This window comes from Odontesthes bonariensis, chromosome 3 (genome assembly GCF_027942865.1).
Source record: "Odontesthes bonariensis isolate fOdoBon6 chromosome 3, fOdoBon6.hap1, whole genome shotgun sequence".
Classification (NCBI taxonomy): domain Eukaryota; kingdom Metazoa; phylum Chordata; class Actinopteri; order Atheriniformes; family Atherinopsidae; genus Odontesthes; species Odontesthes bonariensis.
Window position 1 is genome coordinate 27,240,961 of NC_134508.1, and position 14,096 is coordinate 27,255,056.

General features: G+C 41.0%; 3 protein-coding genes across 3 annotated transcripts in view; 1 reads left to right on the forward strand and 2 right to left on the reverse strand.

The window, feature by feature from the left end:
- megf6b (multiple EGF-like-domains 6b) overlaps positions 1-2,643 on the reverse strand; it is a 55,967-nt gene extending 53,324 nt beyond the window's left edge. Inside the window, exons 1-2 of the mRNA XM_075461353.1 lie at positions 2,190-2,643; positions 742-876 (exon numbers count right to left, since the gene is read on the reverse strand). Of these exons, the coding sequence (XP_075317468.1) occupies positions 742-876; positions 2,190-2,293 (239 nt within the window). The 5' untranslated portion in view covers positions 2,294-2,643. The remainder of the gene's footprint in view (positions 1-741; positions 877-2,189) is intronic.
- Positions 2,644-4,342: 1,699 nt separating this feature from the next.
- Positions 4,343-10,093, forward strand: akr7a3 (aldo-keto reductase family 7, member A3 (aflatoxin aldehyde reductase)). Its single transcript, XM_075461361.1, has 7 exons — positions 4,343-4,750; positions 5,780-5,967; positions 6,111-6,215; positions 7,127-7,223; positions 7,825-7,924; positions 8,020-8,149; positions 9,685-10,093. Exons 1-7 carry the CDS (start codon positions 4,459-4,461, stop codon positions 9,844-9,846), a joined length of 1,074 nt encoding a protein of 357 aa, XP_075317476.1. The 5' UTR covers positions 4,343-4,458; the 3' UTR covers positions 9,847-10,093.
- A 43-nt stretch (positions 10,094-10,136) lies between these two features.
- On the reverse strand, positions 10,137-12,798 carry mrto4 (MRT4 homolog, ribosome maturation factor). Its single transcript, XM_075461362.1, has 8 exons — positions 12,726-12,798; positions 12,441-12,499; positions 12,254-12,357; positions 11,559-11,640; positions 11,393-11,460; positions 11,152-11,303; positions 10,718-10,794; positions 10,137-10,617 (listed from the first exon to the last, which is right to left on the reverse strand). The coding sequence occupies exons 1-8, from the start codon at positions 12,751-12,753 to the stop codon at positions 10,471-10,473; spliced, it is 717 nt and encodes a 238-aa protein (XP_075317477.1). The 5' UTR covers positions 12,754-12,798; the 3' UTR covers positions 10,137-10,470.
- Positions 12,799-14,096: the final 1,298 nt, after the last annotated feature.

Below are 14,096 nucleotides of genomic sequence, written 5' to 3' on the forward strand. Positions count from 1 at the left end.
CTTACTTTTTACAATCTTTATTTTTTTCATGTAGCACTGGATCAAACAGCTCAGAGTCTTTGAAGTAGATGTCATTTGAAGTTAAGCTAAATTTCCCAGGCTCCCGAGATGTGAAAGAGTGACACTATCGGAAGCCTGTCCCTGTACTTTGGCACCCCTCTCATTGCTCTGCTCTCATTACACCGTGGAAACGCATTGAGTTTAAAGCAAGTAATTGTGGCCTTGGTTGCCATCAAAGCAGCCTTTGACTTTGTGACACGGTAAATAATGTGAAGAAATGGAGCGTGAGCAACAAAGTGAGGAACTCCTGTAACATTCTCCGTGAGACGGAAGAAAAAGGTTCACATTAGGACTCTCCCTCAAAGGAATGTTGGCTGCAGAGGTGGCTGCGTGTTAAACGGCTTGTACGACTGCACTGTGCGACAGGTTAAAAGCTGCAGAACAGCTTCAAAACAAGTGAGCGATGAAGAGGAAGAAGGTGATCAGGAAGCTACCTATCTGAAGATGGGAGTTCAATAATGGATCATGGCTTTTTGGATAAATTATTTGGTTCGCACGAGTCATTGAGACTACAGAGAAAAAAAAAACATCAATAGTTTCTTGGCTCTTTAAAGAGCTTCATCAGCAAAACACTGCATCCCCTGCAGGTGAGGTTGGGAGTGTTTGTTTAGGAACAGACTCAAAGGCTTTGAGAGCAGAAAGGGAGGAGCAGACAGACAACAAATGAGGTATGTTACTCACCTCCTCTCATAGGCCATGCACCACGACTGCCCCACACAGCCTTGCTTCCACACTTTAACCATGCGTGTGAAGGCCTGCACACACGGCTGCCTCTGGGCGACCAGCGTCACCTCCTTCTCCACACACACGTTGGGCCTGGAAGGAAAACAGCAGTGAAAATACTTAACACGTCAAAATCTTCTCCCGTGTTTTTACAGACGTACGGATGGCAGCGAGGCAACTTATGAGGGCTTCAAGAAGCGTCGTGGCAAAGATAGATGGATGAAGCGTCTGTCAGCCATTTTTCCAGTTGTCAACAACATGATGCCCGTTAGATCATTACGTGTGCTGAGTCTGGGTTTTTGGTATTTCTTTAAAGACTCAAGGGGAATTCCTCATATAGTACATCACCTTGCAGAATGCTGAGGGCCAAATCAGAGGATACAAGACCCACTCTTCAGAATATACTCAGAATGAATCTGAAATGTGTTACCTGACAGTAAACAGGGGGCATAAGTATAAAAGTGACAAGAACTTTCCACTCTGACAGTAAGAAAAAAAAACCTCAAATTATAAAGACGTCAAAAAAGATGTGAGCCAGATTTTTCACATAAAAAGGGAAAGTGTAATAAGTAATTTTTTTAAAAAAAGCCAACATTTCCCAAACATTCATGTTTTTACTTGTCGGTATGAGGCTGAGCGTCAGCAGAAAGAAAAGATTGGTAACATTTTCTCCCTCAGGTAAAATATGGTGAGCCCTCTAATCTGATGTTAGGTCCTCGGTGCACAGAGTCTGTCTGGGTTAACCATCAGATCCGTCTTCACAACATTCCCTGCGCTGCACAGAGGAGTCCAGTTGAGAAAAGTGCAACATGATCTTTGAAACATTTACTCTTGGAAACTCTCCAAAGAGGGACAGGAAAGCTCCACGTGTGGAGATCAGCAGGAATCCTTAGGAAACATCCAGCTGCTCGTCTCATGAAGAACAGTAATCACTATCACCTCCAGCTGTACACATAATTGCATGATGAAAGACCTTATTGTTAAGGGATCTCTTCTGGCAGAATTCAAACTCTTTGTCAATTATTTTGAATTTTAAGATGCCTGCTATAACCAACTGACTCTTTATTTAAGGAGCTTAAAACAAACAGATTTCGACAAAGTTCATAACTATATGCAGATCGTCCATAAGGAGCCAATACAGCTTCATAATCATGTGAATTACAGAGACACCATGCAGCCATTAAAGGCTAAATGATGAGAGAGCACAGCAGCAAAACACATCTGACTCATACTCCTTCCCGCCTGTGATTTCTTCTGAGTTTGGCCACAAGTTTGTGGATGAACAGGTGAACCCTCAAACTTCAAAGACAATGTGAAGCTGAAGATGAAGAGTATCATCCTCAAAGAATCTGTGCAACTAAATACAAGTAAAAGAGACTGTTTGAACAGAACAAAACTTTACTTACATATAGGGCTGGAGATTGCCGGCAATGTTGTAAGTGAAAGCGTGAGCCTCTTTAATAAATATTAGGAAAAACGAAAAAAGAACACTCTCCATCCTCATCTTCATAGATTAACCATTAGTTTAAAAAAATAAAAATAAACATGAACCATTCACAAACTCATTCATGAGTGTGTGTCGTTGCTTCCCGGCATATCTGAAGCGCCAAATTGATGTTTAAAAAAAGAAAAAATCCGAGAGGCAAATTTGGAAGAAGCTTTAAACGCGTGGAAATATATCTTCGGTGCGGACAAGACCATTACTGTCCGAGAAGGACACAGCCATCCCACGCGTGTCGCTCCCACTCTGCCAGGCGGTGAGACTCCGACTGAAAAGCGCAGCTCACCTACGAGTCGTCACGGCAGATGTTGGAGTGACGGGCAACAACTCCAAGAGGCTGTGCTGCGCGTCCATTGACTTGGTAATGATGGCAGGGGTTTGGGGTGGGTAGGAGCGGGGCGGGGTGGGGTGGGTGGGGGCTGCAAAGGGATCCATCTATTATTCAAAGCTGCTGCAGCATCTGATAGACGCCCCGCAGCCGGCAAAGAGTCCGAATTAGGAAGTTTTCACCTCGTCTCAGTCGTGAGAAATCCTGGAAGCTCTCCGTGTTTCAGCCTGTGACTTTGACGCTTTTAATCTGCGCAGATTTATTTATTTCACCTGACGCGTGGAGACGCAGCCGAGGATTGTGCCAGCATACTGCGCGAGCTGCCAGTTTTCGCACGAGGGAATGTGAAACTCACTGGTGAATATGAAGGTAAGCTGAGTGATACACCAGCAGTGGATATCTGGAGGTTTGGGTAGGGGTGGAGGGGGGGTGCCTGAAGCAGCCAGCGGTCACTCTGCGGGGCAAAACAGCTGATGGGAAGGGTCAAAGGTCAGGAGCCACAAGTGACCGCTGCTACTGGCTAAACAAAGCTTTCATTACCCTCATGTGTGTTCATGACCCGAAAGAGTCCCGGGTCAGTGATGTCCGTGCAGCCTCCGAGGCTACCGGCCACACTGCATGTTGTTTTAATTAGCTCCCAGACATATCACAGCTCATCTCAGATCATCTGCTCCCAATAGTGACCGCAGAGCAACAAGCCTTGTTCTTTCACCTCCACCACCTAAATTAGCCCGCTGACCGTCAGGTGAATTTGCTTTGTTTCTTTGCTCTGCTACATCCACACACGTGGACGAGCGGATAAACCCGTTAGGAGGCCATCTCACAAATAAGCGCACAAACCATGGTGACCCACGACGACCACATAAATGTGACCAGCTCCTGTCAGAAAGAATTACGGTGGTGGTGCTTTTTAATCAAGCTGATGAGCAGATGGAAAGAAATTACATGTTGAACTTGCATCCCCTGCCAGAGCCCACGATATCTAATGCATTTAAACTAATCCAGTCTTAAGATACTAAAAATGAAAAAAAAAAAAAAAATGAATATACACTGTTGCAACACAAGCAGCTTTATTGACACCAAGTTGCTTTATGTTTTCAAATGTTCATTAGCTCACAGAAACAAGGGAGATGCTAATTTGCTGATAAATGCTTTTAAACAGCATTGGAACCTTTTTCTTTTCTTGTGGACATTAAGTTGGTACTGAGCTCATTCTGTGCAGCATAGAACCAATTCAGTAAAACAAATCATAAAAATACATCATATTAGTAATACATGTTCGTTTATGATGATCAGTATTGAGTCTGTAATTGAATATGTTGTATTATGCAAAAAAATATATATATATATTTGCCATATGCAGCCCACCTGTTCTGCGACTGCTGCACTATATTATTATAGTGTTTATGTTAAAATAACTCATTTGTATCTTATTTCATTAACAGACTTTGCTTGTGTGGGTGGGAAGGAGGGGATAAAATGATGTTAAATGAATCCCAACATCGGACAGTGAGCGCTGAGGCAGTAGTGTTGTGAACCTCTTTGGTAAAATGGTAAGTTGCTGACACCTTGTGGTCAAAAATGATAACTACACACACTCATCCTGAATGTGATGCAACGGAGTCATGAACAAATATTAACATGTGTCTAAAACAACAGGAAGTGGTCACAAAGAAAATGAACTTCGCACTTTGCAACTGTTTCAAAGACAACATTGCAAAGCAGCAGAATAGTTTATCTAATATAACCTTGAACACTTTCCGTTTTAAATCGGTTGAGTAGTTTCGCGACGCTCCCTAATTATCGACCTTTGACCTTTGTAACAAGCTAGCAACTGTACTGTAGCATGCTGTGGGTAATGACAGGCGGACTCTGCACACTCCGACAGGCTCACAGAATTAAAGACGTGCTCGTACACTTGCCAAAGTTCGTGGCTGGTAGAAACATGTCGTCCCAGGCTAAACGGCCGGTGTCCTTACTGGGAACCATGGCGTTTGGGGGGCGAGCTGACGCCGAGCAGAGTCGGGTGATGGTGAAGGCTTTCCTGGACAGTGGGCACAAACACCTGGACACGGCGTTCATGTACGTGGACGGAAAGTCTGAGACGATCATAGGAGACATGACTCTGCCGAATACAGGTAATATTAGCAGCTCCCAATACAAACTGATACTTGAAATGTCAAAGTAACCTAAATGTGTTCCTAAGTTGACTGTTGCAAGCAGTCAGCTGGGATCAGTTCATGGGACCCAACACATTTACTCGTGCAAAGATTTGGATTTTGACGTACATTTTCTTTACTGTCTTTCATGCCACTTGCAGATTCTGCAATGAGCATAATTTCATACGTTCAAACGTCACAATATTAAAGTTTTTGTCTGATTGTTTTGTAACAAGTTGGAACTGGGACAACAAAATGCAGCTGGAACGTTTTCAACCTCTTATGTTAGGGAGAGTCTGTCAATGAAATATCATTGATGTTTCTACCGTTCCTAATAGATTTACAGCAGCCAGAGAAATCCCTGCAATCAAGGCATGGAAAATCGGTACTGATTGGCCGTGATTTCCAGGCACTCGGGTGGCACAGCATTAAAAACAGCTCGACTCTGTGGTTGAAATCAATGCATGGTCCAGGGAGCCTTTTTAAAAATCATTGTTGGTGAACAAAGTTTATTGCTGCGTTTATAAACGCAAGTTAAAAACCATTCAGCTTGTCATCCACAAAAGGTTTAGCATCTGTGGTGGTTTGGGGGTGCATTATGGCACATGGCATGTGTGATATGATCATCTATGAAGATGCCACTGACGTTGAATAAAACATAGTCTGTCTGTCTACAGTATGCACCATGTTAGTAGAGCATTTGATTTGATTGTTTTTTTTTACAAAAAAACAATCAAATTTTTGAGTGTCTGTTTATTTTGTTGTCTTTGATAAATTTCCAGTTCAACATAGTTATTTTAAAAGCTTTGCATTCTCTTCCAACTTTAGAAAAACTGTTCAAAATGAGCTCCACCCACAACAGTAAAGCTTTGCTTTTTCCATCAAACATGATTTGTTATAATTCGATATTATAACGTAACAGTCACGTTGAGCACAACCTCATAGAGAGTCTGAGCTGTAATGAAATTGTAACTCAACCTGCTAGTGACAATTTATATTCATTCACAGTAAGCATAGCTACCAAAGCCAACCCGTGGGATGGAAAGACGCTGAAGCCAGAGAGTGTGCGCTCCCAGCTAGAAACCTCCCTAAAGAGGCTGCAGACTGGCTGCGTAGACCTCTTCTACCTCCATGCCCCCGATCACCAAAACCCCATCCATGATACTCTGATGGCTTGCAATGAGCTCCACAAAGAGGTGAGCTGACAGTATCCGCTTTATTTTGAAGAAAAAAGTGTGTAAATGACTAAACTGATGAAACGTCTCCGTTAAAAGCCATGCCGACGTATGTTCTGCTTGTCACGTTCCTGTCTGATTTGATGTTAAAATAACACCCTCAGGGAAAATTCAAGGAGCTTGGGTTGTCGAACTATGCCTCGTGGGAAGTGGCAGAAATTGTGTGCATCTGCAGACATAACAACTGGATTGTTCCCACGGTGTATCAGGTAATATTTTCCTTCTTATGATAAAAGGAATATGATCCGTCTGTAGTTGGGGAAAAAAGAAGGGAAAAGAATGATGTCACCTATGGGTTCATTTTTAGTCTTAAATGGTTATATAATGCTTATAGTTGGAGAGGTTATGTTGAAAAGGGGTGAATTTAATATGATGTTAAGGCACTTTGGGTTATATAACATAGCTGAGATGTACACAAGTCTGTAAAATTATCCCAAAACACTTATAAGTCTGTTCTGTTTAGAATGCGCAGAAGGTTTTGAGCAGAAGTTAGATATGTGCTACAGTATGAGCTCTTCCAGTCCAGGGATTTGTGAATGACCGTTTCATTAATATGTAGAGGCGACACATGCACATATTAAGAGGTAACTCCCCCAAACAAAACACTAAAAAGAGGAGAATAAAATTAAAACATGATCATTTATTTAGTGGTGATATTACCCAACTCCATGTCTAAAGCTTTATTTAAAACGGCTCTTTAAAAAGCTGAGCGCTTACTGGAGAGCATGGAGCAACATGAAAGCAAACCCAGATTTGACTTTCAGTTTTTATTCTACGTTGCCAACCCTCGAGTTAATCGGCATTTTTCAAAGATTAAATTGTAAGTCTTGAATATGTTGACGCAATGTGTGCTTTGCTTTAGGTTTAAACAGTAAAACAACACCCGTGTTGCGGGTCATAATTAGTTCAACGGAAGAAATGAATGAATTAATCTTTCATAAAAAGATGCCCTTGAGCCGACAATTACCACCTACAGCCTGACTTTGGCAATTACATTTGACATTTTCATCCTCAACTGATGCAGAAAATGCAAGAAGTTTCTACTTCATGTACTCCACGTTGGATTTGGCCTGTTTCACTACTGTTTGCATTGGAACTTAAGAGTCTCAACTTTTCACAGGGAATGTACAATGCCACCACGAGACAGGTGGAAACAGAGTTGCTGCCATGTCTGAGATGCTATGGGATGAGATTCTATGCTTACAACCCTCTAGCAGGTACTGTGTCGGTCTTCTGGGGTGCACTCTGCAGTTTGTAAATGATTCATTCAAAAGTTGACACGATTGTGACGAATAAGTCACTTCCTGTGGAGGAGTAGTGCTGCATATTTACAGATTACAGATTTACTATGAGGACGATTTCTCTGTGTTGAAGAAACACGCAGTACACTCAGATATTGAGTGTTATCAGTTCAAATTTGTTCCACATATGGATTGATGCCCCCTTTTAGCATCAGTCGTATACTTTGGTGATCCCTTTTTTATCTTGAGGCATCTTCTGAGTTTTCATTTGTCTGATATTTTGGTTTATGGGAGCAACATAGAAAACCAATGACATTTCCATCAGCCTCAATTGTACATCATATAGTGTTTTATAGAGTAAATGTTTGCATGCTGAAGCACAAAATTTATAGCGACTGTGGTAAACGTGAACTGCTACTTATCAGTGTGCCATCTAACATTTCTTAGGGTTTTCATATCCTAGTTCTGGCATTAAAAGTACTGCGTCAGACTGTGTATTGAGTCATAACACTTAGTAACATACGTGCATGCATACTCCCGACAACCCTGAGCTCTGACGTGGCTCCTCCTCTCCCAGGTGGCCTTCTGACAGGAAAGTACCACTATGAAGACAAAGAGGGCTCTCAGCCCGAAGGACGATTCTTTGGCAACAGCTGGGCTGCCGCATACAGGGACAGGTGAATGAGCAGCAGCTTGCTTTTTACCACTTGTCTGTTTGCCACCATGTTACAACACCAAAAGTGACCATGACTGTTATCCTGTTCTTTGTAAGATACTGGAAGCAGAGTCATTTCCAGGCTATAGATGGGATCCTAAAGACCTTAGAGACGGTGTATGGCTCAGAGAAACCCTCTTTGACTTCAGCTGCCATGCGTTGGATGTACCACCACTCCCAACTTAAGGTACCCAAAGTGCTTGTATAGCAAACAGTTATCATATTATATACTTAAGAAAAGACGGAATACAAAATATACATACTTAAAGGGGTTAGACAATGGAACTGAAACACCTGGTTTTAGACCACAAAATGATTTATTAGTATGGTGTAGGGCCTCCTTTTGCGGCCAATACAGCGTCAATTCGTCTTTGGAATGACATATACAAGTCCTCCACAGTGGTCAGAGGAATTTTAAGCCATTCTTCTTGCAGGATAGTGGCCAGGTCACTTCGTGATGCTGGTGAAGGAAAACGTTTCCTGGCTCGCTCCTCCAAAACACCCCAAAGTGGCTCAATAATATTTAGATCTGGTGACTGTGCAGGTCATTGGAGATGTTCAACTTCACTTTCATGTTAATCAAACTAATCTTTCACCAGTCTTGCTGTGTGTATTGGTGCATTGTCATCCTGATACACGGCACCGCCTTCAGGATACAATGTTTGAACCATTGGATGCACATGGTCCTCCAGAATGGTTCGGTAGTCCTTGGCAGTGACGCGCCCATCTAGCACAAGTATTGGGCCAAGGGAATGCCATGATATGGCAGCCCAAACCATCACTGATCCACCCCCATGCTTCACTCTGGGCATGCAACAGTCTGGGTGGTATGCTGACATTACCCTGGATACCGTGGCTCTTGATACATTACAGACTTGCTGTCTTGGTCACAGATGCGCCAGCAAGACGTGCACCAACAATTTGTCCTCTTTTGAACTCTGGTATGTCACCCATAATGTTGTGTGCATTGCAATATTTTGAGCAAAACTGTGCTCTTACCCTGCTAATTGAACCTTCACACTCTGCTTTTACTGGTGCAATTAATGAAGATTGGCCACCAGGCTGGTCCAATTTAGCCATGAAACCTCCCACATTAAAATGACAGGTGTTTCAGTTTCATTGTCTAACCCTTGTATATTACTTCAAATATTTACTGAGCAAAGATTAGTTCAAAAATCAGAACATGAGCAGGGACAATCTTTGTTTAATTACATAATATATAGACGGGTATCATCTTAAAGGCTACTGTCATTTGTTTGGGGGCTCTTACAGAAATCCCAAATGCGACATTTCGTGTTCAGATAAGACTTAATACTGTAAACTATCAGTGATGACGTTAGTCAGGTTTTTTTCCTTAGTTGTATTTACATGTATACCGACAAAACAAATTAAAGTTCATCCAAGTCTTCTAGAAGTAAAGACTTTAAAAGATGTGGCTTTATCTGTGGATAGTGGCTCAGAGCTAAAAAGAAACAATCCCTGGGCTCTACACAGGTCCTTCTACATTTGTAGAGGCCTCTTTAGTGTCCTCACTGCTGTAACTGGAGGTGAGGTGAGGCAGGCATTTTTAACTGTGTGCAATTTTCATTTCCACCACTAGTCATCACTAAATCTTACATTGCTCCTGAAATCCTCAGTTTAGGAATTGTTGCTGGTCGCGAGGCAGCCTTTTTTCTCCTTTTTAAATCAGAACCATTTGTTTTCTCCAACATCTGTCTCCAGGGTGATCTTGGAGACGGAGTCATCATCGGCATGTCAAGCATGGAGCAGCTTCAGCAAAACCTGGCTGCTGCAAAGGAAGGTCCTCTGGATCAGAGAGTGGTCGAAGCCTTCAAGGATGCCTGGAACCTCGTAGCCCACGAGTGTCCAAACTACTTCAGATGATTCATCCCTGTCCATTCGAATAACATCATGAGACAAAATATACATCTGCTTGAGCTCAGATTCTCTTAACTGCCTTCTTGCAATTATTTCTTTAAATAACACAGAAGATTAATTCTATTTCGAGTGAATCAGCTGCAGAGATTTCTGTCGACGTGTGAAAGCACTTAATTGTATAAATGTAGAAATTATGTAATATTTTCAACAAAAACACATTCTCGCGTTAATAAAATGATTTTTCTAACATGAACATTGTCCATGAGATTGCTAGTTTTACACATGAATGGTGTCGGTTGTTTGGAAAAGCATTTGCCTTTAATGGAAATCATTCATGTAGACAAATATTGAAAAACAGATGGCATCGGCATGTTGACACGTACAAGGTTGTTTCCTTTGACTCCAGTTCCAACTGTTTACTGAATAACCACTTTGTCCATACATTAAATTAAAGATGAAGGTCAGAAGCTTGTGTTTCAGAGGGTAAAAAAAATATATATATGGACACGATGCAGGATAGCACTGTACGTGCAGTCGGGAGGAAAGGTTCCAAATAAATGTTCCTCTGGTGTTAAAAGTAAAAATGACTTTAAAACTGAGTGTTTGCAATCTCTTGCCCTCGCAGAAGTTTCACTCTGCATCGTCATCTTCTTCGTCATCTTCGTTATCCTGCATAGGCTCTTCCTCACCAGCCACGTTCTCAATCTCGCCTGTTTCGGAGTTCCACATACATTTAATCTGCACTTTGAATTCTGCCATCTCGACGGCAAACAGTTTCTGTGGAGAAAAGGGGAAACGATATCAGCCACCAGTCGAATGAAAAACGGAACCAGCAAGTCAACCTTTTTCAAATCAAGTAAAACGATCAACAACTCACCAGAATCCGAGCCTGCTCAGGAGTCAGCAAGTCTCCCTCCTTACAGACTTCATGGTCTTTGAGCAGCGTTACCACTCCTACAATAAAGGATAAAAACACGTGTTTCATATTCAAATGGTGATTAAAAAGGAATGGGACATGTACAAGACAGAAACAGGCCAAGTTAATCTTTTGTAGCTAAAGGAGAAGGAAAGTGCTCTTATGTGCTTTTAAATGTGTGTTTAATGCACAAAGATTAACTTACTTTTGAAACAACTAATTTTGTGTAGAACATGGCAATGACCCCTTTTTCCTCTATCTTCTGCAGCTTAGAGGAATTTCAGTAAGAACTAATGGGCTGTTCTGTTTTTTTTGTTGTTTTTTTTTTCCCCAAGGGTTTTCTTCCCATCTTGGAAAATAATATGCATCCACAGACCTGTCCTTTATTCTAATACCTTTCTTTAGAGCAGTGGGGAGTCCCAACTGCCTCAGCTGAGGTTCCATCGAGTGAGGGAACTGTTCAAGAGGTCCCTCATCCAGCGTTAGGTCCATCTGTGCTGGGTTGCCTGCGCGAGCATAGTCCATCTCTTTGAAATGATTGAAATATCTGCAGGTAAAGCCCAACAATTAGTCTGTTGCTGAACAATATTTGGAGAATCAGCCAAACACCAGTGAATTTAGCAAAACCTTACTCACTCTTGTACTTCGTCTTTTGTTTTATTTGTGAACAGCACACCCACTTCCCCTCGCAGATACTTGCTGACCTGGACATCAAAAGTATAAAGAATAAGTGTCTGGTCATTGGTCAGGGGGGTTATTATTGTATTTTCATGTGTGGCAGAGCTGTCAAAACATTGCTTACCTTGTGCAAATTATCTTTATATTCGTCTGTATCTCTTTTCCCCAAAGCAACAGTCATGACTTTATTTTTGCCAAAGAAGAATCTGTAGAGCAGAGGCTAAAACTTGTCACACCGTCGTCATAGAGGAGTTAAAAAAATTGGAATAAACTGAAGGGATGTCGTAATGTCTACACTCAGTGGTCCCGAGAACTTCAGTGTGTACTTTGGCAAGTTTGTGTTGGGTGTCGAGACAAAATGAGCTCTCTTACATAAGTCTGATGTTAATCAACACTGACTGTGTAAAAACACAAAAAAAATAAAAAGGAAAATATCATCATGCCTAGTCCTGCTATGTCTTTTGAGTAATATTCATAATATTATAAAAGTAAATCAAGCCTACTCATTTTTGGGGTAACACCAAGTAAACTTAATGTCTTTATCAGTTCACTTTCTCTTCTTTGTCCCTAAATTAATTAATTTATCTATAAATACTGTCACCTGACTGTTCCTGCAACACTGTGGTTCTAATAAATCATCCGATCATGGAGTGACCAGAGTCTGTCCCAATGACCTCTTCTTATACCCCACAAGCTTGTAGTCTTACCAGGCACATGAGCACTGTGATTAAATTCGCCACACTCACACGGGCACCTGATTAACTATGGTGATGGCAACTCCGTGCGACCAGTGTTATCTGCACGTAAAGGTGTCATTACCTGCTGTGTTTCCATGCGGTCCTGATGTCTTTCAGCTTGTTATTTCTCATATTCGCCACAGAAAATATGAACAAGTGCCTGTAGGTGTCCACACATTTTCGTAACTGTGAAGGAAAGTCAGGAGGAGATTTTCACACAGGCATAGCTGAGGGTTGTGTGGTGACAGTGGACAACAGAAAACACTCACCTCTTCGATTAACTTCTGCTTAGACTGCAGACCCTTCTTGGTGGTTTTCGTTAACGAAACTGAAGGGGGGAAATCATGCAAAGAGTGGTTAGTTTTATACCCCTGAGTTAGACAGAGGTGAAGCAGCTGAATTACAGATATACGGAAGACAGTTTTGCTTATAACCCACACTGTGTTCCCGTCCATCCGCCAAAAACAAATCTAACTAATCTAAAACCTGTTAAAAAGCTAAAAAAAAAATCTGTTATGTTGTATATATCTCAATTTCAACTTATTTTTACTTACTTTTCTTGTCCCTCTTTGATTTCGGCATGGTTACCTCGCGATGGCAGAGCAGTGGGCGCACACGTGAAGTAAAAGGACCCCAAGTGTTTCTGTTTGCTGAAGCTGGCCATGTCGTGCCTGATTAAAAAATATCAAAACACGACTTCTAAAATACCTTCATTTCAAAATGTACAAACTGCATTGACCTTTTAGACACACTCATGAGAGGGTTCAATCGTGAAATCCGATATCTATGATTATGTCACTTATGTGACACGTTTAAAGTGTGTAAACGTTAGCAGAGGAATTTTTTGAGTGATCTTTTTCAACCCTCTTTCATATTTTTATGTTTTGCCTCAACGGTATGTGTAACATGACAGAAAAACAGAGGCTGTCTGAGGCAATGAACGAATTAACGGTAACCTGCAACTGGGCCAACACAACAGCATGCTGGTGCATTATACCCGTAGACATAATATAGTATATTATGTCTATGATTATACCAGTAAAGACACCAATAAATAACTCAACTGTTTGTTGAATTTTAAGTCTTTTTTTAAGGTGAGACATCTTTTTGCTGTATCTGTGGTCATCTTTAATTTATTCTTTTTTAATCTTCATGGCACAGGATTTTTTAAAATCTTTTTTGGGTCAGGACATGACAAAATGTAGACACAGTTATGTCTTTGTACTGCAGGCATGATACGCGTTATGTCACTTTCAGATTTCTAGAATAAGGATTTATTTTGATTTAAAGTGGGAAAGAATATTTCTGAACAAAATGACACAAATACAGACGTCTTCAGGGTTTGATGGTAACCCTGATACTGAAAAAAATTCAATGATGATATTGTGATAACAGTAAACACATTTTTTTATTTGATATTGTCTTTATTCCAGACTTGACATTGTAATGTTATCAGATGTAGGTAGCCTATTGTAGACAATGCAGCTATTTGCCATTCTATATATGTTGTTTTGCACATTTTTGTACAGTTATAGTTGCAAACTGTTTACTATCTAACAATCTTTGTTTTGAGGCAGAGACAAAAGTATTTTTTTAAGTTAAAGATTGGTTTGTCTAATAAAAATAGAAAGATATCAAACAAAACTTCAGTAGATTTTGAAATGATATTGCGAATTATTTTGACAAGGCTCACATAAGTGTGTAGAGAAAATTAGATATTGTTACAGATCTATCCTGTATAATTAGGCTATATTCTAGCATTTAAAACACAGATTATGACGACGGGAATGTATCAGAATTAACTTCCACACAGAACTCAGAGGGAAATTATGGTACTTATCAAACCAGTAATCGTGTAAAAGACTGACATATATCAAAATAGCTTTTAAAATGTTGCGAATCCCTCTGCATGGCTTCAGTCTGGC